Source organism: Sphaeramia orbicularis, chromosome 7, assembly GCF_902148855.1.
Source record: "Sphaeramia orbicularis chromosome 7, fSphaOr1.1, whole genome shotgun sequence".
Taxonomy (NCBI): Eukaryota; Metazoa; Chordata; class Actinopteri; order Kurtiformes; family Apogonidae; genus Sphaeramia; species Sphaeramia orbicularis.
In genome coordinates, this window is record NC_043963.1 from 55,027,777 (window position 1) to 55,053,545 (window position 25,769).

The window sequence follows — 25,769 nt, forward strand, 5'->3', positions numbered from 1 at the left end:
CCCTGCCTGAAATAATTAGCAGTTTTAACATTTGCTGGACCACCATTTTATTTATATACAGTACATGTTCTATGTATGTATGTATATATCAGTGGCGATTTTCACAGACTGCAGTGGAAGCCCTAAAATGACTCAAATTAAATGGTTACATCTGTTCGGTTGTGTTGACATTTTATTGACTCCAAATGTGTTAGAACACATTCATCACAAAGATGAGTTCATTCAGAATCAGCTTTATCACAAACCAACAGACATGATGTTGTTCACTTCTCCTCCATTCCCGTGTCTGTGTTTTCTCCTCCATCTCTGCTCAGTGCATTTGTCCGTAGACTGTGTCCGTCTCTGGGCTTCAATGGGACTGAGTGGAACTGGTTTTTTCATTGCCTCAAAACTGGACGCTAATTGGATAAATGCCACGATGTTGTCCCGCCCCCGGACGCCGGGCGTCTCTGGGGGTGAATGGAGCTGTGGGCGGAGCTTGGCCGGGCCAGACGCCAGAATCCCACGTGCTGATTGGATGATCAGTCCAAAGGCTGAACCCCGTTTGATTGACAGCTGTTTTCAGATCTCCTCCTTCACTGACACAGTTCAGTTTAATACCGTCACACATTCTGCTGTGAAATCACAGAAACCACTACAAAATTACTCGTTCATTTTTTGCACTGTAAATAAAACACACTCATTGGACTTCCTTGTTTCAATTTAACATAATTTCAGCGTTTTCTTGTTTCAGTTCCATAATTTAATCATTTCTTGTTCGAGTTTAATATGGTTTTGTAGATAGTTAAATCAATCAAACTGTCGGCTAGGTCGGAGTGAAAGGAGCATCTGTAGTTTAAAAAGGCTGAAGTCTGACACCCACAATGCACTGGGCCAAGGCCGTCTGAGCAGACCAGCTCTGATGGACATTCAGAGGACACTGGTCCAGTCCTGGAAAAACACCTATGTATGTTTAAATAACTTGACAATTTTTTTTTGATGTAAGCCGACAATGAGCTTCCCCTGTCTGAAAGACGAGCAGCCAACACTGGTATATATGTATGTATGTATGTATGTATGTATGTACATATGTAGACACTCCAATTATAAGCCAATATCCATCTATGAATTAAAGCGTCCTTAAACCTTTTGACTTGAAATACCTTTTTTTTTTGTCTTTTTTTTTGCTTTAACAGACTTGAATTTGCTGCTTCGTCAGCAATTGAAATGTTAATAAGAAATTAGTTTCAAGTGTTCATTTCAGTGGGAATCATTTCATTTCAAACAACAGCATAAGAATGTTTGAAACCAGCAGAAACCTCACCTTACAATATTACTGTCTCAGAATTTTAATGGGTTCCATGACTCCGGTGTTACTTTTGAGTTACTTTCACCAAAATAATGACAGAAGTAGAACTTAAATTCTTCATTTCTGAAAAAATCTATTTTGCTGAAAAATCAGTCATGCTTAACTACCACACTGAATGTCCCTGCCTGAAATAATTTGCAATTTTAACATTTACAGGACAACAATTTTATTTATATACATGTTGTATGTATATATATATATATATATATATATATATATATATATATATATATATATATATATATATATATATATATATATATATTTGTATATATATATATATATACATAGAGAGAGAGAGAGAGAGAGAGAGAGATACTCCAATTATAAGCCAATATCCATCTATGAATTAAAGCGTCCTTAAATCTTTTGACTTGAAATACCACTTTTTTCTGTCTTTTTTTCGCTTTTTTTTTTTTTTTTTTTTGCTTTAACAGACTTTGAATTTGCTGCTTCGACAACAATTGAAATGTTAATAGGACAATCGTTTCAAGTGTTCATTTCAGGGGGAATCATTTCATTTCAAACCACAACACAAGAACGTTTGAAACCAGCAGAAACTGACACAGACACCTGTCTGTGGTGGAAATCTTTTAATGGTGAGGAAACAGGCAGAACTGGCAAATGGAGATAAGACACTCCAGACAGTATCCTTTAAAGAAAAATGAATTAGAAAGAAAGAAGAAGAACAAACAAACAGAGAAATGGAAGGAGTATCCGAGGGAGGGAGGGGAGGGGGTGGGGGGGTGACGTGGGAAAGGGTGAGTTGTCAGCCATGCAGAATAGTAGTAGACCTCATCCTGTTATCCTCTAGTTTGGGCGTTGGAGATAACAGATATTTGAGTCCAGATGGAGGCGTGGAGTTAGTGAAGCTAACTGTCCATGTACGCAGAGTTTAGGGAGTTTAGGAGTCACTACTGCAGGTGTTTGGTCAAGCATGAAGATGTGTAGTGTCCCATGACTGAGTGCATATAACAGGATAACATGGAAATCTGCACGGAATATTTTTCTCCAACAGGCAACAGAGTCCTTTGCCTTTATTCAGTACGTTTGTGGATTTGTATTTAAATAGAAAGTCCCTTTAACACCGTTTGAACCTGTATCTACTTCCATTAATTACCATATTTCCATATTCATTGGTTGTAACACCTCATCCCCTCTTTCTGGTTTATTTATATTATTTGATTTTTTACCGAAGCCGGCAGTATACTTCAGCTGCACCATTCTGCCAGCATTAAAGTGGCACAGCTCTGGCAGTTTTATATACAGCCATGATGGCAGCCGTTCACACAGGCCCAGCGCCGCCGCCACTGCCGCCTCACATGGTGTACGCCACCCAGTAGATCACGTTGACCACGGCGAAGGTGAAGGGAAACACGGCCCTGGCGTAGATGTCGATGGTGTCGGCGTCGATGGGTTTGCAGATGCACTTGGAGCAGCACTTTTTCTCCTCCTCGCTCTCCGGCTCCGGCTGCCTGGACCTTCTCCTCCTGGGCTCCGCCTCCTCGGTACCGCCCTCTCCTGGGATCTCGCTGCCGGAGCGCTGGGCCCGCCCTTGCCGGTTGGAAATCATCACTCCCTGGTTCATTCCCGTAACCGACAGTGAAAACAGAACCATGGCCTGTTTTCCGTTCTTCACAATGGACTAGAGACAGAGAGGAAAAGATGTGGTGAAAAAACGATCCCGCAGGTCAGGGCTGTCAAACTCAGTTTAGTTCAGTTCCACATTCACCTTAAAATGAGCTCAGGTGGGCCGGACCAGTAGAATAATAACAGTGAAAAAAGTAAAATCACATTATGATGTTTATATCTACAACGTTTCCTTGAAAATCTGAATAACATGAATAATTTGAAATGTCTTAAGAAAAACAAGTGCAATTTTAACAATATTCTGTCTTGTTTTATCAGTTTATAGTTTACGCGTGTGTTTCAACTTACATTACAATTACAAATACACAAAACATAGAGTACCAGGTATAATATTGGTAAAATTGCATTTACTTCTCTTAAGACATTTCAGGTTGTTCATATTTGTTCAGGTTATTCACATTTTTTTGTGAAAGGATAGTTTGTAAATGTAAATATTTTCAAGTAATTTTATTTTTTGTCACTAAAACAAAGATAAAATCTGCGGTTGTCATTATTTATCAGTTATTATGATAATATTTTACTGATCTGACCCAGCTGAGATGTAATTGGTCTGTATGTGGAATATGAATTAAAATCATGTTAACATTCTTGATTGTTTATATCTTCAGTGTAATTTTTGCATTTCACTAATTCATCCTACGGGCTGGATTGGACCCTTTGGTGAGCCAAATTTGGCCCCTGGGCCACATGTTTAACTCCTGTGACATAGGTCACTAATAGCCTTTGGTTAGTCCTCTATCATATCAACTTCACACTATCTAACCCAAATTTTATGACCTTTTCAATTTTCATAAATGACCTAAATTCTAAAATCAATAAAGTGCATCATTAGTTGCTTTTCCACTGACCCTCAAATTGCGTGAATATAACTTGTGCATAAAAATTTGCCTAATTGTAAAACGACAATTTTGCCAAAACTCTCGTTTTTCAATGAAAAGTTTTTGCACTTGCAAGAGGTGGTTTTACAGGTGTAGCAAAATTGGTATATCATGCAAAACTGCCATGGAAAGACCTTTTTGTGCAATTAGAGTCATGTGAACAAAAAAAAAAAACAATGTTGGTGGATTTTACAACAAGAGAAGAAGAAGAGTTTAAAACAAACATGTCGTGGTATGTGTGGACACATGAGGAAACCTAAACATTTTAGAATTTAGTAGGAGATAGAGGGGGAACGAGCATTCTAGATTCAAAACAGCACAGATTTATGTTCATCAGTGTGTTTATGGAATGACTTCTTGTGACATCTCACAGTAATAAATAAACAAATCATCACATTTGTGATTTAATGAAAAAACCGACATAACGCACTTCTGTTTTTGGACATTTAGTAAATATTAGTAAAGTTTCAGGGAGATGTCCAATGGAAAAGTGACTATTGACTCACACTTCATTGTAAGATAAGGTATCGATGGCTAGGGATGGGAATTGAGAACCAGTTCTTTTTGAGAACCAGTTCCCAGTAGCTCGATGAATCTCTACTTAGCGACGCTTGTGAATGTAGCGGCAGAGTGAACGCCGGGCCGGTTCCGGTGTGGGCAACAAACGTCATAACTCCTCAAATACAAGTTTCCAAAGGTAAGAAAGGAAAGGAAATGAGGTGCACAACAACGGGAGACAGGCCGAGCCGAGTCGAACCGGTTCCACGTAGTAGAAATGCAGCAATAGAGGAATTAGTGAAGTGTCTTTAGTTTCACTTTCACTGCGCACACTGGGGTCACAAGCCAAAAAAGGCTGGAAACCACTGCTATAGAAGGTTGAAAAACACTGCACTAAAGGTTCATAGATGTTTCAAAGTGTTAAAGCTCTGCCCAATGAATGCAAAACACTTTAATTTGAAGTTTTTCCTTTTAAGAGAAAATTCAACTCATTTAACCCTTTCATGCACAGTGGTCACTCCAGTGGTCACTCCAGTGGACAGTTCTTCTCCAGCTGTTCTGTTGTTTATTCATGGGTTTTGTTGTTTTAGTTCCATATCAGCCAACACAGTGGACACTTATGCACCATCCAAAACACTGTAGTTCATGCCTTTACTGTTACTTTGCTGTTCTTGATAAACCTGATCTGTAGTAACACATTTTAGTGTAAATCAATTGCTAATTGTTATTAGACTGTAATTAACAAAAAAATTATTCTTATTTTTTTTGCATGTCCTCCTGAGACCCAGGAATGCATTTTGTCCCCTGTAGGGGACAAAAGTTTGACAGTTTTACTTTAAAAATATCGTGCATTGCTAAGGACATTCCATTAAATAATCAATCAATAAATAAAAATAATTTTTTAAAAAATGTCTCTGAAAAAACTGTTGCATTATGCAGTTTCCAATCAAGACAATTATTTCATGTAAAAAAGCTAAAACTGTCAATTTCCTGGGTCTCAGGAGGATTTTATCTCCATGAAATGAGCAATAACTAATATTAGATTATGATCAAATGTGAGAAAACAGTGGCAATTTAGCAATTAGCAGCATTAAAAATGTTTTTATTTCATAGTTTTCACACAGTTTATCACTTTCTGATGATGATTTTTTTTTTTTTTTTTAAATAAATGTTTCTTTGCTTTAAAACTTAAACGCATGGTGTCCAGCTGAGAGGACATTTTTGTAACTCAACGAAAAATAGGTTCATTAAAAAAAAAAAAAATCAATTGCATTGTGTTTTTCATGCCTAAAGAGGAACAAAAACACTCAAGAAAAAAATACTGACTAAGGTTCTCATAATTCATGCATGACAGGGTTAAACAACAGTTATTTCTTTCTGAAGGAAAATGGAAAAGTCTTTTCAGATGAAGGTTTGTCAACCCCAGAGTCTGAAGTTCAGACAAACATCCAACGTTCATGTCAAAGTTCTGCTTATTTGTCACATGACGTCCCTACAGAACAGAATGGACAGAACAGGAACGTCTCCTCACCTCTGAGCTGAGCTTGCTGGCTTTGACTTTGGCCTTTTCTTTCAGTCTGTAGTCAGCGTTGTAGTGAGCGAAGGCGTACTCGATGAGCGCCGCGAACACAAACACATAACAGATCCAGAAGTAGACGTCCAACGCCTTAATGGCTGAAGCTCTGGGTAGAGAGGAGCGAGCGCTGACCATCAGAGTGGTCATGGTGAGGACAGTGGTGATACCTGGACAGAAGGAGCACACAGAGGGAGGAGTCAGCCCTGATGTCCGAGACACACACACACACACACACACACACACACACACACCAAGGTTGTTATCGTCAATGAAAACTAATGAAATGACGAAAACTAGAATTGAGAAAACGTTGTTGTTAACTGACATAAATAAAAAATATAATTAAAAGAAAAAAACGATAACTAACTGAAACTGTATTGTGTGCAAAACAAATTAACTAAAAATTATGGATAAAATTCCCTTTGTTTTCATGTTTGTCAATGTCAGATTGATACGAAATCAATTTATTTCACTTGAGCAATTTTAGCTAGCGGCACTGTACGACACTTTTTGGTCCGTCGCTTGTGTTCACTTGTGGTTTCCAGTCGTCTTCTGGTCCCCACTCTACCTGGAAACATGGAGACTACAGTTGGGAGAAAGCAGGTTGAGGTCAGTTCAATGGCACAAATTCGATCCAGTTGAAGGTTTAAGTACCTGGGTCTGACAACCAGGACTTGGGTCACTGATGCTGTAGAGGCTGTTCATTAGAAGTCCATAAAACACAGACACAGAGCTACGTTTCAAAAAACAGCTTCAGCAGCAACGAGACCAATACGTCAACCACAACCAGATTTGAGGGTTTGCCAGATTTCTTAAAGTTAGAATAAAGGTTGAGGTTGAGGTTGGTCAAACACTAGAATTGAGAAAACATTTTCGTTAACTGAAATAAATAAAAAATATAATTAAAAGAAAAAAACGATAACTAACTGAAACTGTATTGTGTGTTTACAAAACTAACTAAAATGTATAAAAATTATGGATAAAATTCCCTTTGGTTTTGTCTTCGTCAACGTCGGATTGATATAAAATTGATTTATTTCCCTCAAGCAATTTTCTCTGCTGGCAACATATGATATTTAAGGGTCCGTCACTTGTGTTCACTTGTGGTTTCCAGTCGTCTTCTGGTCCCCACTCTACCTGGAAACATGGAGACTACAGTTGGGAGAAAGCAGGTTGAGGTCAGTTCAATGGCACAAATTCGATCCAGTTGAAGGTTTAAGTACCTGGGTCTGACAACCAGGACTTGGGTCACTGATGCTGTAGAGGCTGTTCATTAGAAGTCCATAAAACACAGACACAGAGCTACGTTTCAAAAACAGCTTCAGCAGCAACGAGACCAATACGTCAACCACAACCAGATTTGAGGGTTTGCCAGATTTCTTAAAGTTAGAATAAAGGTTGAGGTTGAGGTTGGTCAAACACTAGAATTGAGAAAACATTTTCGTTAACTGAAATTAATAAAAAATATAATTAAAAGAAAAAAACGATAACTAACTGAAACTGTATTGTGTGTTTACAAAACTAACTAAAATGTATAAAAATTATGGATAAAATTCCCTTTGGTTTTGTCTTCGTCAACGTCGGATTGATATAAAATTGATTTATTTCCCTCAAGCAATTTTCTCTGCTGGCAACATATGATAGTTAAGGGTCCGTCACTTGTGTTCACTTGTGGTTTCCAGTCGTCTTCTGGTCCCCACTCTACCTGGAAACATGGAGACTAAAGTTGGGAGAAAGCAGCAGAGTCCTGTCTGGGATTTATTTGAATACGACGACAGAGAAGAAGAGAAAAGAGACGACTAAACTAAAATTAATACTAAAACTAAACTAAAACTAAGCATGTAGAAAAAAAGAAAATTAATAAAAACTATCAAACCTGCTCTAAAAACGAATTAAAACTAACTAAATTAGAGAAAAAAAAGTCAAAATTAAATAAAACTAAACTATAATGAAAAATCCAAAACTATTATAACATTGACACACACACACACACACACACACACGCAGAGTCCACTTCCCTTTTATAGAATAGATATAAAACTCATCCTGTAAGCACCAACCTAAGGACACTCGAGCAGGAACTGCTGACTGGCTGATCCAAAATGACACCCATGACATGGCGACCAGTAGTATTGAAGGCATGTATGACTGGATGATGTAGACGCCACGGTTACGTCTCAGCTGGAAGCGCAGGCTCAGTCTTGGAAATCGACCAGCTGAAGCACAAAGAACAGATGGTGTTAGCTGCAGTTCCAGTCCATCCGGTGGGGGCTGACCAGACCTTATTACAGAAAACAATGTGTTACAGTCAAAGGTAAGAGAAGAAGTTTTATGATCACTCATACATACGGATGATGTTTGTCAGTAGGGATGTAACCATATGAAAACTTCATATCACGGTATTGTTGAAATGTGCTCAAAATGTTCAAAAAGTACCAATACACACACTGAAATAGTTTAACCAAGTTGTATTTTGAAAAAAAAAAAAAAAAAAACTAAAAAAAAAAAAACAAATAAAATAATAGGCACAATGTACTCTCTGTTGCAGAAACATTCAAATATTAATATGTAAACATCAAACACACAGATGTGCATTAAAGATGGAACCTTATGCACTGTAAAAATAAATAAATGAACATAAAAACGTAAAAAAACAAAACAAAAAAAAACGGTAATATTCTGGCAGCAGGGGTGCCGAAAAAATACTGTAAAATAACGGAAAATAACCATCACATAAAAATACGGCAATTTTCCATAATTAAAATAGAGTTTTTGCCCTAACTTTACATGAGATTTTGCTTTTTTTTTTTTTTAACTTTTCAGTGTTTAATAAAGAATATTTACATGTATTAAAACAATTCAATTACCTATAAATAAATATATAAATAATTTTCAGTGAGACTCAGTTGTCCAATCCACTGTTAAAAACTATTTGGACAGTTTATCAGTGCTTATACATGTTATACATTCACAAAAATACATTTATTCAACATTTTTGTTGTGAAACCTCCTGTAATTACACAAGATATTTGTCAATTAACAAACAAGTCTGGTTCAACTGACAGAACTAATACTTTTTACAGTTAATTGTCAGTAATTTTATCTCGTTTTATTGTTTTTTTTTCTACAGTATGAAACTTTAAACAGTTTAATCTCATGAATAGAAAAGAAATATTTGTGAAATTATGATACTTTTGCAAATGTATTTTAACTGTGTTTTTCTATGAAAAATGAAAAAAAATTCTTTTCAAAAAATGTACATTTTTTGGTTATTCACAGTTACATTTTTTTTGTGTGTGTTATTTTACATTTGACGTGTAAAATCACAGTCTGTTTTTGTCATTTCATTGATATTTTCCTGTAACTTAAAAATACAGCAAAAATCTGTAAAATAAACAGTGAAAATTCTGTTGAATTACAGATGTTTTTTACAGTGTTGTCATTGTTTGACTATTTTCCATATCAAATTTGAGTTGTTTTAGTTTCTTTTTCATAGATAGATAGATAGATAGATTTACCGCAGTTTGTCATTATACCGGTCATTGTTACATCCCTATTCGTTGGTATAGCAGAAACAAAGTCACAGTTTGTTGTAAAGCTAATAACATATCAGACTGAAAATGTGTAAAAGACTACACAACTACACACAGTTGTGCAGGTGAGGTCATCATGACTGTTCAGAGTCCCTGAAGATCTCTCTGCAACGTCAACAGGAGCAGATTTTCACTTCTTTTTTTCTTTGGTCTGAGGTGTTTTGGTGTTGACGTGTATCGTGTGCAATAAGAGATGACAGATGCAGTCCAATGAGCAACACCACACAAAACTAGATGTTATTTTACTGTCTTTACCACAAACTGTGACTTTGATGACTAGTAAAATTATCTTTTAAACACATAGAAGACCCAAACAGTCACTGGTGGACAAAACCATCTACTGATCTAAACTGTTGAATTCCTGTTGATCCACTAATCCTATCAATCCATGTCAATAATTAGTGTAAAATACAGTTCTTCATCTTTTCATGGTCATCAGATATGACCATGTTTGGACGTTTAGAGGCTCCGTAGTTACCGTGGAAACACCGTCATCTTCTACAACATCGATTCACCAGTAAAACCCATGGAGTTGGATCAGTGACAGTGGATGGAAACTTTGCCGCTTCAGTTTGAACTTTTTTGTCATGTGTTTCTGAGGAACAGTGAGGAACAACTGAACGCATTATTTGTATTTTAGTCTGTTAGTCTTAGGCCCAATCCCCGATTCACCCCTTGGCCCCTCCCCCTTACCCCTCCCCCTCCATTTCATGAGCTCACGTGAAAGGATAGGGGTGTCTGGATTCCTGATGAGTCAGAGGGGAGGGGCTGGGGCGGGGGGGGGGGGGGGGGGGGTGCTGTTTGACCCTCGAAAACTGAGATATTTCAGGACCACAGTAAATGGGGGACAGGAGAAATCTCCCACAATAATCATCGGTCAGATTGAGGTAAACACAGTGAAAAAGAGCAGCAGTGATGAAAGAAACACGCATATGTAAGTATTTTCTTTGTAAATAACTTAATAATTTGATCATCCATTTAATGCTGTTTCAATGTGTTACAGATCGCATTTCCGCGGTTTGTGGTTGATAGACGCAAAAAGATGATCAAAGCACATGGAACAGAGACGGTTCCAGCTGCTGACGACAGGGGGAATACTGTCGCAAACAAAGTTGTTTCATCTGTTTATAGTGACATTGATGACTGATGATGATGTAACAGGTCTGGAAGGGTTGGACCATTTCATAGGAGAATGTTTACAACACTAACCCTTACAACTCTGGGTAGTGCCAAGTGCAAGGGCCGAGGGGGAGGAGTAAGGGGGAGGGGCCAAGGGGTGAAGTGGGATTGGGCCTGTAATGAGTCCAGGACAACATACACTGAACAACAATATAAATGCAACCCTTTTGTTTTTGTTCCCATTTTTCATGAGCTGAACTCAAAGATCTAAAACTTCTGTGTACACACGAGGTTTATTTCTCTCAAATATTGTTCATAAATGTGTCTAAATCTGTGTTAGTGAACACTTCTCCTTTGTCCTTTGCAGATATAATCCATCCTCCTCACAGCTGTGGCAGATCCAGATGCTGATTAGACAGCAGGATTATTGCACAGGTGTGCCTTAGGCTGGCCACAATAAAAGGAAGGCCACTCTAAAATGTGCACTTTTCTCACACAGCACAATGCCACAGATGTCACCAGTTTGGAGGGAATATGCACTGGTCATGTGACTTCAGGAATGTCCACCAGAGCTTCTGCCTGTGAACTGAATGTTCATTTCTGTACCATCAGCCATCTGCAAAGGGGTTCCAGAAAATTCATGAAGAAGACCGATGAGGAAAATGGTGGTCACACCAAATACTGACTGGTTTTCTGACCCCCCCGGACCACCCAATACAGTAAAAGTGCACATTTTAGAGTGGCCTTTTATTGTGGCCAGCCTAAGGCCCACCTGTGCAATAATCCTGCTGTCTAATCAGCATCTGGATCTGCCACACCTGTGAGGTGGATGGATTATCTCAGCAAAGGACAAAGGAGAAGTGCTCACTAACACAGATTTAGACAAATTTATGAACAATATTTGAGAGAAATAGGCCTTTTGTGTACATAGAAAAAGTTTTAGATTGTTGAGTTCAGCTCATGAAAAATGGGAGTAAAAACAAAAGTGTCGCATCTATATTTTTGTCCAGTGTATATTGACCTACAGTCTTGGTCAAAACATTTGACAGTGACAATTTTGTTTTTGCAAACTTTGCTGCTTCAGTTTTTACTTTGTTTTGTCATGTTTCTGAGGAACAGTGAGGAACAACTGAACACATTTTATGCATTTTAGTCTGTTAGTCTTAGACATTTATTGATAAATAAATAATATTTAAGCAAAAAATACATTTGCATCAGTACCCAAACATTTGCCCATGGGTGTAGTATTTGATGTTAGTGCTTTTCTTTTGGTCATTTGGAGCCAGTATCTACTGTATTACACTTTCAATATACTTGTGCATCGGCTTCAATTTCAAACCACGGTTGTTGCCCCTTGTTTCCATCATAAAAATGTCCAATTGTTTCTCACAAATAGTTACTTCAGGGATCGTCTGGTTGCTCACTTATGCTTCTCATGGCAAAGCTTAAAGATGTAAAAGCATTCAAAGGTGTTTCAGACTGCATCTGCCCTTCAGCTCCTCTTATCATCTCCTAAACCTCCTGCATGGCTCAGCCTCTGCCAGACTTCATCCATTCCTTCTGTGAATAGAATATAACCACACAAGTGCCTGGAGTTTTCTTTTAAAAAAAATGTAAAAAGTCCTGCATCAAAAAGGGTTTTTCATCACATGAGGCAAGCCAGCTCCAGAAAGTGAAAATAGTACATAATGCATGAAACACTGAAGAAACATGCGAGGAGCTTTCAAAGCGTCTGCTTTTGTGTAAACACTGACGACTGAATACTGAGAAGAAAACAACACAAACACTCACCAGACTTGAAGTTCATCATCTCAGTGACAAAGCGATAGTCTGTGATGGTGAACTGGGACAGCTCCAGTTTGTCCAGGCCGTGGATGTGTCTTTGACTTTCTGACCAGTGATACACGATGTCCTCTGAGGAGTAACCGTCTGCACGCAGAAGGGCACATATGTTCAAACCACAGAGCTGAAGGAGAGTCTGTTTACATGACCATAAACATCTGGTAACTGCACTCAGATAATTGGAATAATCAGATCTGATGCATTTACATGCACTGAAGAAACACGATAAATCCTAGTGTAGACGCTCCAGTCCATTATTGGATTTCTTTCAGAGTTCGTACAAGGGCACAGGTGTCAAACATGCGGCCCGGGGGCCAAAACCGGCCCACCAAAGGGTCCAGTCCGGCCCGTGGAATGAATTTGTGAAATGCAAAAATTACACTGAAGATATTAACAATCAATGGTGTTAAAATCATTTTCAGTCAATTCAATCTAAAGTGGGTCAGACCAGTAAAATACTACCATAATAACCCATAAATAATGAAAACCGCAAATTTTACTCTTTGTGTAAGAATAGTAAAATTACTTAAAAATATTTACATTTACAAACTAGCCTTTTACAAAAAAAAATGTGAATAACCTGAAATGTCTGAAGAGAAGTCAGTGGAATTGTACCAATATTCTGCCTGTTACTAAAACTTTTGTGTATTAGTAGATGCACTGTGATGTGTACGTCGGGATGCGCATGTGTAAATAAATGAACTAAGGCGTAATATTGTTAAAATTGCACTTATTTTTCTTACAAAATTTCACGTTGTTCATATTTGTTCATGTTATATTCATGTACAGTTTGTAGATGTAAACATTTTCATGATTTTTTCACTCAAAAACATAGAAAAACTTTGGAGTTGATGTTATTTATCAGTTCTTATTCTATTATTTATATTATTTGACTGGTCCGGCCCACTTTAGATCAGATTAGGCTGAATGTGGAACTGAACTAAAATGAGTTTGACAGCCCTGTACTAGGGCGTCCCATTTTTAGGACTTCGTTTCTGATCCAGCTCTTAATTTGACCAGTTAATCTCTTATATATTAGTAACTCCCCCCAAAAATTTCAGCCCAACCCGTAAAGTTTTAGACCCCCCTCCGCCATCTTTAGGGTGCCCATCAGCCCAGTGCAGAAAACCCATTTTTCAATGGAAAATCCTGCATTTGTGGGTTAGTTCTGCCATATCTGCTCATGTAAATGTCATATTAGAGGTTTTGGGGGATGCTACTGTTGTTAATGAAGGTCTCAAATCATGTAAAGGTCAAAGGTCACATGATTTTAGACAAGGTCGCAGTGATCTGTACCTTTTAAGGACTGTTCTTACCAAAGGAAGCTGAGTGGCTGGAGTAGCATTCAGTGAAGGGCCAATACCTTCGTCCCATTCATCTGCAGTAGGGATGCACTGATACTGATACCAGTATCAGGCATTGGCACCGATACTCAGTGTGTGTACTCATACTCGTAAAAGATATCCCATACAAATGCACCGATACCACTTACGGCCGTGTGACATTCCCAGTTCAGTGCAGCAGGTACGAGGAGGAGGAATAATGTGTGTGAGTGTGAAGAGTGTGGAGATGGAACCAAAGAAATGACGGTGATCGCAGTAAGGCTGACTGACAGTAGCGTTCAGACACAGACAGATACAGACGCAGCCTTCTGTCCGTCCTCTGCGTACATTCCATCTGTTTTCCAGGTGATGGAGGATGAGTACCCAGACGGAGAACACCAGCGGGAGTACGGAGCGGTGCGGACCGCCGCCAGCGGAAGTGAAAACCAAACTGATCACTCATTTGTCTTTTCTCTTCCTGCTGAAGCTAAACTTTTAAACCTTACCAGAGAAAACGCTGCAACATTAGTATCACAGTAGTGTTCCCTCTGTCGTCTCCAGGTTTGTTGTTACTGGCTTTCTTCTTCTTCATTAAACTTTCCTCTTCTTCGTGGTATTTGTCCAGTATGGTTAATTCAGAGCGGCGCCCCCTGGTGGATTAACTGACAAACGCTCATTCCAACACATTAAATGTCAGAAGCAGCACTTTGTTCCAGTCAGACTAATGACAACGACAATAAAGCACATTTACAAAAGGAACTAACAACTGGAATGGGATTATTTATTAAGTATTCGTATCAGTACTCGGTATTAGCAAGTACTCAAATGTAAGTACTTGTACTCGGTCTGGAAAAAAGTGGTATCGGTGCATCCCTCATCTGCAGGGCCTCCTTTTCTCTTTGCTTCCCCAGGGGGCTTCACCTTCTTCTCTTCACTGCTCTTGGGTGTTTTGCCTTTAGGAGGACTGGGTAGATTTACACTGAAAATGTGTTACCCTTCTCTGGAACAAGAAATCTGGTACCTGCTGAACTGAAGAAAAGGAAGGGTACCAGATGGGTAATCTAGGATCAAATGTTCTCCAGTGCATATCTTTGAAATAAGACTAGGCAATAAAAAAAATCTGCAAAAATGTGTGATTTTACACATTTTTCAGTGTCAAATGACCTTGACCTTGTCTAAAATCATGTGACCTTTGACCTGTACATGATTGCAGACCTTCATAAACATAAACAGTAGCATCCCCCAAAACCTCTAATATGACATTTACATGAGCAGATATGGCAGAACTAACCCACAAATGCAGGATTTTCCTTTGAAAATGGGTTTTCTGCACTCGGCTGACGGGCACCCTAAAGATGGCAGTGGGGGGGGGGCTAAAATTTTACGGATTGGGCCGAACTTTTTTGGGAGAGTTACTGATATATAAGAGATTAACTGGTCAAATTAAGAGCTTGATCAGAAAAGAAGTCCCAAAAATGGGACGCCCTAGTTCGTACGTACATAGTGACGGTCGAATCAAACTTCCTGTTGTTGAGCCTGTTTACTTGACCATAAAAATCCGATAACTGGAGTAATCCGATAATCACTGTATTCAGATGTGATGCATTTACTTCAGAAATGCGAAAATCAAAAAACCCAGGTTTACATGTTTCAGTCCATTATTTTATTTCTTTCAGAGTATGTACGTACGTTATGATGTAAAACATACACTTCCTGTCATTAGCTGTCCTAATGTGGGAGGAGCTAATAAGACGACAAATAGGTCACATGTTGCTGCTATCCTTCATTTCATTTCATTGTTTGTTTCCCTTTTTCCTTCAGCTCACGGTGTTGCTGCGTAAGTTCTGTTTATGTGGATTTTTATTTTACTTTTACACATGTGCAGATGTAAAAAACCCAAATAAATTAGGTGAACCTGTATACATGCATGAAGACAGAGTACTAGGGAGAAATCTAGATGTGTTAATCTGATTTCTCATAATCAGATTACTGCTGATGATCAGATTATCCTGTTTACATGATCAATAATAACTGAATAACTCCAGAAATCAGATAATAATGGGAGTACTGGTGTGAATGTAAATGGACTCAATGTCTTCCACTCATGTTTGACTGTGTAACTTCAGTTCTTTACTATTTTGTTTTTACGCATGTGCAGACATAAAACAACTAAATAAACAAGTGGTTCCAGGTACAACAAACCCCGTCCCTCACTTGTATTGTATCTTATTTTGGCATTGATCCAGCTGATGTCATCATGTCTGTCGGCCTGATCCCAGTCCAGGTGTACCAGTATGTTTGCATCAGTTATTCATCAGTATTCCAAATAGATCCTCCAAAACCATTCCCAAAATGTTTCTTTGTCCATCTTATTACTAGATCTGTCAATCCTCCAAATTTGAAGAAAATCGGATAAAAACTGATCAAATGGCGACCCAATGAGCGTGAAAACATGTGCACAATTTAACTGTTATAAGAGCAAAATGATTGTCCATAATGTTTGGAACACAATAAATAATTCCTACTCAACTCCTGTGTCTTTTTTATTCCAAATACACACATCACATTGCTTTTCCTTTATTGATCCTTTTTGTTGAACAGCTGTTTGATTATCAATTCTTATTTTCAGTATTAAGACAATCCACCATTGTGTTGTTAACCCCTTCTTTTCCAGCCCTTTAATTGTAATAATAGAATGGGACCCTGTTCTTTCAGTATTATTAGGACTAAATCTGCACAACTAGACAGATGTGGCTCTGCTCCCTGGTATGCTGCACAACATTTGGAACAATGTGTCAAACGGATGTTTACGTGGAAGCGCATGTTTTCAATGGTGCGTTGTTCACCCACATTCCTGGAGTGTCCGTACACCAATATACTTCCATCACTGATCTGGACTCTATGCCTTACAGATCTACTGTTCTCACTGGTTCCACATGTTTGTGTCCTCCTGTACCAGAAGACTTAGTTCCAGATGGAACACAGATGCCACCATGTGCTCAGACACATTTCCATTCACATCTGCTAGAGTCCGTACACCAGTAGTGTCCGTACACCACATTCTAAATATGTGGCTCTGATTTGACTGTTTCTGTCAATATATGGAATTTTTCAGCAGGCATGCTTTGGACACCACATCTATGCAAGAAACAATGCATGATTCTGCTGAGGTCTGAAACATTTGTATATGTGTGTAGGCATTAAATATGGAGGCTATTAGGCTGGAGTGTCCGTACAGCCAAGAATTTCTGTGTTTGCGAAATTTTTAGTAGACGCCATAATACAAAAATATTTTGGACTTTAAAAGAGAAATATCAGACAAATAAAATGGCCTGTCTGATTTTTGGATAGAGCAGTATTATTTTTTATCTATATGCGCACCCTTTCTGGTACCCTGGACTGGGATCAGGTCGTCCTGCATGTGCTGATGTCAACATATCAGCTGCCTCTATATTTATGCCAAGTTGAAGTAAATTGAAACAAAATGATGTTTTTTTTTTTTTTTATGTGAGATTTTGCCCATTATAAGTAACGGTAGAAAAAAAAAGACTTTACAAAAGTCATTAAAAATTTGAACTTTGACCTACAGGGGGTCCCATAAGTCTCCATACATAGGAGACATAATACATTCCATACATATATGGTTCTAACATGTATTTCTTTATATTTCTTCTTTATAGTTCTTCAGCAGTGGAAGACACGCATTGAAATGTGTTCCCGACAAAATGGCAGTCATATAGAGCATATTATATAAATAAAAATGGTTTATGTCAGAAACGTTTATTTTTCCTATGTATGGATTTATGGGACACCCTGTACTTTTCACAAAATGTAATCAGATCTATTCTGGGTCACTGCTAATCTGTAAACCCAATTTGATATGAATTCAACCAGTAGTTTTGCTGCGTGTGTTACAAACAAAGAAACATAAACAAACCAAACCAGAAACAAACCCCTTGCCTCCGGGGGGGTAATCAGATTAACCTGTATACATGCAGGAAGATTGTTGTTAATCTGATTTATTAGAATCAGATTACTGCTGTTATCCGATAAAACAGATCAGATGATGCTGTTTACATAATCAATAATGATCTGATAACTCCAGAAATCAGATATTGATCAGAGTATTAGCGTGAATGTAAACAGACTCAGTGTTTGACCTCTCTTCATATTCTTGTCTCAGTATTTATGATTTATGTGTATTTTGTGTAAAAATAAACCACTTTCACAAGCCTGGTGTACGTTTCAAATCCAAACATTTCTGTGCATAACACGGAAGATTACATGTTAAAGAGGAGTGGTAACTCAACAGCTTTCTAGGTCCAGCATACATTCCTGTTCATCCATCGGGTACTTGGTGAGGTCCATATCACACGCCACGGTCGAAGTAATCCTAGAAACAAGATAGACCAGTAAAGTCCCAGTCAATAACCACTTACACTCTTATTGATCTGATGGAAACTCAAGTGACCAGTGTGGTTTCCACACACCGGTGGAGTTCTACCATCAGACCAGTTCACTCTGAACTCACTGGGCTGGACCCTTTAAACCTGGAAATACTGAAATATTGCTTAAAATGTGTTCAATCTTTTGTAACTCTCATCATATATAATGAAGAGAAGATGCAACATGACACAGGTCAGAACACAACACCAGTAGATGAAGTCAGGTTCAGTTTCCATGAATTTAATTATATCAATTGAAGCATGTGACACAGAAAGAAGAAGAAAATGTAAATTATACGTATTTTCATTGACTCGGTCTGGAATTAATATCAGGGTGTAAAGAAGCAGAAGGTGTAAAACAGGAAAGAAAACCTCCTATAAACCTGTTTGTTTAAAGAAGAAGCAGCTTAAACAGTTAAATGTTCACTATGGCATGAGTTTTTCAGAAAAATGACTTCGATCTCCTTATTTTGAAAAGACAAGAACTGCCTCAACCAAGTGCAAAATATTTCTTCATTTTAAGGATTTTTTTTTTTCCATTATCTATTTTTCAAATGTACATAAAAAATGGCAGCGTATTACTGCAGAAATATGGGTGTTGTCTATTTCCACAGAACCAATCAGATGGTCTCGTTTGTCCTGGTCCAATCAGCATAGGACATGTTGTCCCAGATCCACTCATGGACCTGTTCCATGCAGTCTTTCTCCCTCTTGTGTCCACAGTACTGTGCTCATACGTGGAGTATATGCCCCCACCCCCCCCCGTACACACCACAACCACATTATGTCGGTCCTCTACAGTTACTATGGTGTTGGTCCTTTGTAAGGTTACAACAGTTTTGGATTTTTCATTATAGTTAGTTTGAACTTTTTTTTCTCTAATTCAGTTAGCTTTAATTTCTTTTTACAGCAGGTTTGATAGTTTTTATTAGTTTTCATTTTTTTCTAAATGCTTAGTTGTAGTATTAGTTGTAGTTTAGTCGTCTCTTTTCTCTTCTTCGCCGTCATATTCAAATAAATCCCAGACAGGACTCTGCTGCTTTCTCCAACTTTAGTCTCCATGTTTCCAGGTAGAGTGGGGACCAGAAGACGACTAAACGACGTGACGAGAAGTGACGGACACTGAAGTGCCGTATGGTGCCGCTAGCTAAAATTGCTAGAGCAAAATAAATTGCTATCATATCAGTCTGACATTTACAAAGACAAAAACAAAGGGAATTTTACTATAATTTGTATAAGGTTTAGTTAGTTTTGTAAACACACAATACAGTTCAGTAAGTTATTGTTTTTTTCTTTTAATTATAGTTTTTATTTATTTCAGTTTAACGAAAATATTGTGTTCAAATTCTAGTTTCGTCATTTTGTCAGTTTTCGTTAACGATAATAACCTTGGTCCTTTGGTCATATGACACCGCGCATTATCAGTGCCCTGAAACAGGTCCCAGAGCGTAAACATGTTCCAGCTCCACCCCTGGTGTTGGCTCCACCCCCCTGGTGTTGGCGTATGATAGGACCAACACCACTGTGTCGAAACGATGACGTCAAAGGACCATGTGACCAGAAAGAAGAAAACCCAGACGGAACCTCATGACACATGCTCAGTGCGTTCTTCTGTGGTTTTCATGTCTCCTTCCATAGGCTCTGTCTGTGTTTGTGGACAGCGCCACATACAGGTTGTGGACTACATATGACACCAGTTTAACCCAGTTTTACTCTTTCCACCTGGACGCACAGATTTATGGAAATGATACATGTACAGACAGATGAAAACTTTATTTTCTGGTCCCCTATCCATGGCATGTGTGCTGGTTCTGTCCACAGTACTGGTGTCTACACAGGACAGAACCAGGAACCGACTGATCGGAGGAGCCACTACAAGTGAGGAGGAAGAGACGCAGTAAAGGGAGGAGCCATACAAGGAGGGTGAAGAGACGCAGTAAGGGAGGAGCCACTACAAGGAGGAGGAGGAGACGCAGTAAAGGGAGGTCACTAAAGAGGGTGACGACACGCCGTAAAGGAAGGAGCCACTACAAGGAGGAGGAACGCAGTAAAGGGAGGAGCCACTACAAGGAGGGTGAAGACACGCAGTAAAGAAGGAGCCACTACAAGGAGGAGGAGAACACACAGTAAAGGGAGGCCACTACAAGGAGGGTGAAGACACACAGTAAAGGGAGGAGCCACTACAAGGAGTGAAGACATGCAGTAAAAGGAGCCACTACAAGGAGGGTGAAGACACGCAGTAAAGGGAGAGCCACTACAAGGAGGGGAGGAGACGCAGTAAAGGGAGGAGCCACTACAAGGAGGAGGAAGAGACGCAGTAAAGGAAGGAGCCACTACAAGGAGGGTGAAGACACGCAGTAAAAGGAGGAGCCACTACAAGGAGGAGGAGGAGACGCAGTAAAGGGAGGAGCCACTACAAGGAGGGTGAAGACACGCAGTAAAGGGAGGAGCCACTACAAGGAGGGTGAAGACATCAGTAAAAGGAGGAGCCACTACAAGGAGGGTGAAGACACGCAGTAAAGGGAGGAGCCACTACAAGGAGGAGGAGGAGACGCAGTAAAGGGAGGAGCCACAACAAGGAGGGTGAAGACACACAGTAAAGGGAGGAGCCACTACAAGGAGGGTGAAGACACGCAGTAAGGGAGGCGCCACTACAAGGAGGAGACGCAGTAAAGGGAGGAGCCACAACAAGGAGGGTGAAGACACGCAGTAAAGGGAGGAGCCCACTACAAGGAGGAGGAGGAGACGCAGTAAAGGAGGAACCACTACAAGGAGGGTGAAGACACGCAGTAAAGGGAGGAGCCACTACAAGGAGGAGGAGGAGACGCAGTAAAGGAGGGAACACTACAAGGAGGGTGAAGACACGCAGTAAAGGGAGGAGCCACTACAAGGAGGAGGAGGAGACGCAGTAAAGGGCAGGAACCACTACAAGGAGAGTGAAGACACGCAGTAAAGGGAGGAGCTACTACAAGGAGGAGGAGGAGACGCAGTAAAGGGAGGAACCACTACAAGGAGGGTGAAGACACGCAGTAAAGGGAGGAGCCACTACAAGGTGGAGGAAGAGACTCATGTGGCTCCGGAGCCGCAGGTTGCCGACCCCTGGTTTAGGCCTATTTTGTTCTATTTTGTTCTATTTTGTTCTATTTTGTTCTATTTTGTTCGTTGTTCTGGCTTGAAGTCAAAGGACAGGAGTGAGTATTTCAAATGTTCTTATGTTCAGTTATTTGATGAATGGGGGTGGGATTCAATAAGTTTTTCTTCTTCCCACTCCTTTTCGAGTATAGATGAATGATTTTGGAATTTTGAATTTGCATGTATTCTGTAAATGCTCAAAAATAAACAAACGAATGAATGAATGAATGAACATGGTCATGATTGGCCTGTTGTCTCCTACTAAACTCCAAGGTGTTTCCTCCTTCTAACCCACACCAGAGGATGTAGTCCATCTTTTTTCCTCATCTAAATGTCTTCAGACTGGATGAGGGGTTGATACTAGCAGTATTTTTCAGTGGTTCTTATGTGTTTTCCTCACTGAGCAATTCACTTTTAGTGTAACTCATGTAATTGTTTTTTTTTCTTTCTTTCTTTTTTACCTTACCTTACCCTTTGAGTCTCCGGCTTTGAACCACACATCAAAACACATCAGGAGTTTTAGGCTTTAGAAGCTCCCATACAGAGAACTATTTACTATATTAGCTGACAGCAACACAGGCATTTCTCCACAAAGACAGTAAAAAAAAAAAATGCCTGTGCTCTTGAATGAGGCTTCTGAGATGTACCGGTTTAAAAAAAATCAACATCAAAGAACCAGTATATGAACTGTAAAAGTAAAACCGCCTCAATGGATGTGAGCTGAAGAAGTGAAGATCCCAATCCTTTTGCTCTTACCAAGGTTATTATCATTAACAAAAACTAACAAAATGAAAAACTGGTATTAAAAAACATTTTCGTTAACTGAAATAAATAAAAACTACAGTTAAAAGAAAAAAAAAAAAATAACTAACTGAAACTGCATTGTGTGTTTACAAAACTAACTAAAAGGGATAAAAATTATGGAAAACAATTCCCTTAGTTTTCGTCTTTGTCGATGTCGGATTGATACTAAATCAATTATTTCGCTTGAACAATTTTAGCTGATGGCACCGTACGACACTTCATGATCCACCACTTCTTGTCCCTTGTTTAGAGTCGTCTTCTGGTCCCCACTCTACTGTTTTGGGATTTATGAGTACGACGGCGAAGATGTGAAAAAAATAAACTAAACTAAAACGAAGCATTTACAAGAAAACACAAAAAAAAAAAAATCGGACCAATGGCCCTGTAGCTTACCAGGCACATTAAAAACTTTGGGAAATGTATCCAGATGTCATTTATTCTCACCCAGTTCTGTGTATTTATTCTATTACAGAAATAGCCCATGTTTTGGTCATAGTCCAATCAGATCTGTGAAAAATGTAAATTCCAACTTGATATCACTGACACTGATTTATTGGATCAATCCACTTCCTATCTGTTATAATGGGAAAATGTGTCAAAGTCGCACCAAATCCAGAATCAGATCCGGATCCAAATAATTTCAATCCCTTGTGTTGACATCATCATACAGAAGCTGTATATCAAGTTTGAAGTCAATCAGAACTGGAGTGTCGGAGAAGAAGACGATTGAAATTTTTGTAACGGACGACAGATGACGACCGACGCCGGACGCTGCACGACGACAATAGTTTACGGTCTGTCAGCCGGTACTAATAGGTAGCAAACCTGCTCTAAAAACTAATTAAAACTAACTGAATTATTCATTCATTCATTTTCTGAACCCGTTTTATCCTCATAGGGGTCACAGGGGTCGCTTGGAGCCTATCCCAGCTACTTACGGGCGAAGGCGGGTACACCCTGGACATTTCTCCAGTTCATCCAGACTGAACATATAGAGACAAACAGTCACTCTCACATTCACACCTATGGGGGACTAGATTAACCAGTTAACCTATCAGAGCATGTGTTTGGATGTGGGAGGACCAGAGTACCCGGAGAGAACCCACACAGACATGGGAGAACATGCAAACTCCACACAGAAAGGCCCCACCCCTAACTGAATTAGAGAAAAAAAGGTCAAAACTAAATAAACTAAACTAGAATGAAAATCCAAACCTATAGAACCTTGGCTCTTACCGGCTGCTGTACAGAATGACGCCATTGGGCTGCAGGCGGATCAGCTTGTTCTCCACGGTGACATCGTGGAACCAGGCAGATTGGCGTTGACAATGAAGGTGTCGGGCAGCACAGCTTGTCCACAAATCGACTGTCCAAGCCCAGCGTCTTGTTGGTGTGATTGTAGGACAGGCGGTCATCGTGCCAGCTCTGCCGCAGAAACACGGTCATGGTGTATTCCTGCCAGAAGGACAAGAAACATACAGACGCATGAGATGAGTCACACATGAGACTGGAGTCAAAGAGGAAACCCAGAAAAGCTAAGGATGCACCATAAATGTTTTACACAACCGATACCGATAACACCCATAAGTTCCTGCTTCTCGTAACCAACACCAAACCCCAACAGAGGGTCTGCAGGTGATGTCAGCGCTAGCAGAAGTCATGGCAGTTCCACCCACTGAGTGTCAGAAAGAGGGAGATGAGTGACAGCGTTGGCTTCAATCCTGTCTGAACTGAAGAACTATATTTAATTAAAAAAAAAAAAACGGGGCAGAGCTGTTGTTTGTTGATTGTATTTTCAGGTTCTTAAAGCAGTGGGAGCTATCGTTTACAGACCCCCAAGACAAAGAAAAGAAGAGATGGATCCACAAATCCAGGAAACCAAACCTAGATCTGTGGATCCTGTTTGGTGTCAGCTAACATTCACTGATGCTGTTATTATTATATTATATTATATTATATTATATTATATTATATTATATTATATTATTTATATTATATTATATTATGTATATTATTATATTTTTAATATGCTGTATTTTTGGGTCCAATCAGACCTGAAATGACCTATTGTTTTGGCTAACGTTCCTTCTTAGTGCAGCTCTTGGTTTCATGATCAGATCTTTCCTGGTTTTTGTCTCATTTTGTGATTGTGAACCTTGTGCTCCTACATGATTAGTAAACTAACTGAAACTGAGGCTAACCTAGTTTTACAAATACGGGGAACTGGAGAATAAAGCTACGACGGAGTATTAGGACCACAGAAGAAAAGAAAAACACTGGGCACTACCAGAAGAAAGTCACAAAATATCGATATAAACCTGTAATTTTATGAGAATAAAGTCAAATACAAAAGAATCACACTGTTCTGAGAATAGTTGTAGTTATAAAAAAACCTCATAATTTAACAAAATGTCACTCGTTTATGAGATTAAAGTCGTCATATTCCGACAATAAAGCCATAATATTCTCAGAATAATGTGTTAATTTAAACCAGTGGTGTAAATCTGCTAATTTCCCAGAATCCAGTGGTGCCCTGCTGGTCCACAGCAGTAGTATCTGTGTTGGATAAAGGACTGGATCTGAACTAGACTCAGTAAATCTGCTCAGTCCCAGTAGATCATGCATATATTCACTGGGGTCAGTCCACGCTCTACTGGAAATGACCTTTGGATCAGCTGGTTCTGGTCCTAGTTTTGGACCCTGGTTGTCAGTCCTGATGAAACCATGTATATTAGTTTCAGGTCCAAATAGTGCTGACCCCCTCCCCCCTGGATCAGGTCTGATCCTCCATTTGGGTCCACATGTCAGTGTTCATGGACCACTTGTTCTTTGGTAGCTCGTACAGATCCATGTCCAGTCCAACTGTCCTTCATTTAACTTCAGATTTCCCATGGTCCTTTGCTCTGGCTGTGTTTACTGCTGTACTCCGTCATGTTGAGCAGGTTGGTTTAAGACACTCAGTCTGACTGAGAGGGGCGTGGCCTGGGGGGGAGGTGACGTATGTGCAGACCCTCTATAGTTCCCATTCTTCCAGCTCTTTTCTGTTTATGGTGCGTTCCAGGCCATTTTTTGATCTTGTAAGTTACGACTTCAAATCACGACTCACGACTTTGTAACGTTCCAGGCAAGTCACACCAAACTGCTGCCTGAGCACAAGGAATTGTGGGAGTTAGATGTAAACAAACAATCATGGCGGACCATACGCTATGTTCATTTACAATCATTTCTATCGCCAAAGGTGTTTGTTTTTTGTTTATTTGAGGGAAACAGAGGAGGAAAAACAGTGCATAAGGCAAGAGAAGCTGTTCTACCTTTTATGTTATTTGTATATTTGGATTTGTATTTGGTATTAACTTTTTTTTCCACTCATTGGACTGAAAACTAGCTAACACTAGAGTAGCTGCTGATTATACCGAACATTTGCAGATAGAGCAATACCTTAGAGCAGTTGTTTTAATAAACAATTTGTATAAAAACTGCATCCATGGGGACCACCATTGCTGTTTGACAGGCTATGTGATGTCAGAACTCGGAACTGGGAGAACATCGATTTAGTACGAGT

The 25,769-nt window shown here is 39.3% G+C and overlaps 1 protein-coding gene across 1 annotated transcript; it reads right to left on the reverse strand.

Moving 5' to 3' along the window:
* Positions 1–1,927: 1,927 nt before the first annotated feature.
* Positions 1,928–23,760, reverse strand: LOC115423064 (gamma-aminobutyric acid receptor subunit delta-like). The gene is given in 8 exon segments (XM_030139769.1): positions 1,928–2,993; positions 5,906–6,117; positions 8,011–8,166; positions 12,454–12,591; positions 18,137–18,219; positions 23,444–23,528; positions 23,531–23,554; positions 23,557–23,760. Coding segments are annotated over 8 exon segments (1,179 nt in total). The 5' UTR covers positions 23,711–23,760; the 3' UTR covers positions 1,928–2,666.
* Between the last annotated feature and the right edge of the window lie 2,009 nt (positions 23,761–25,769).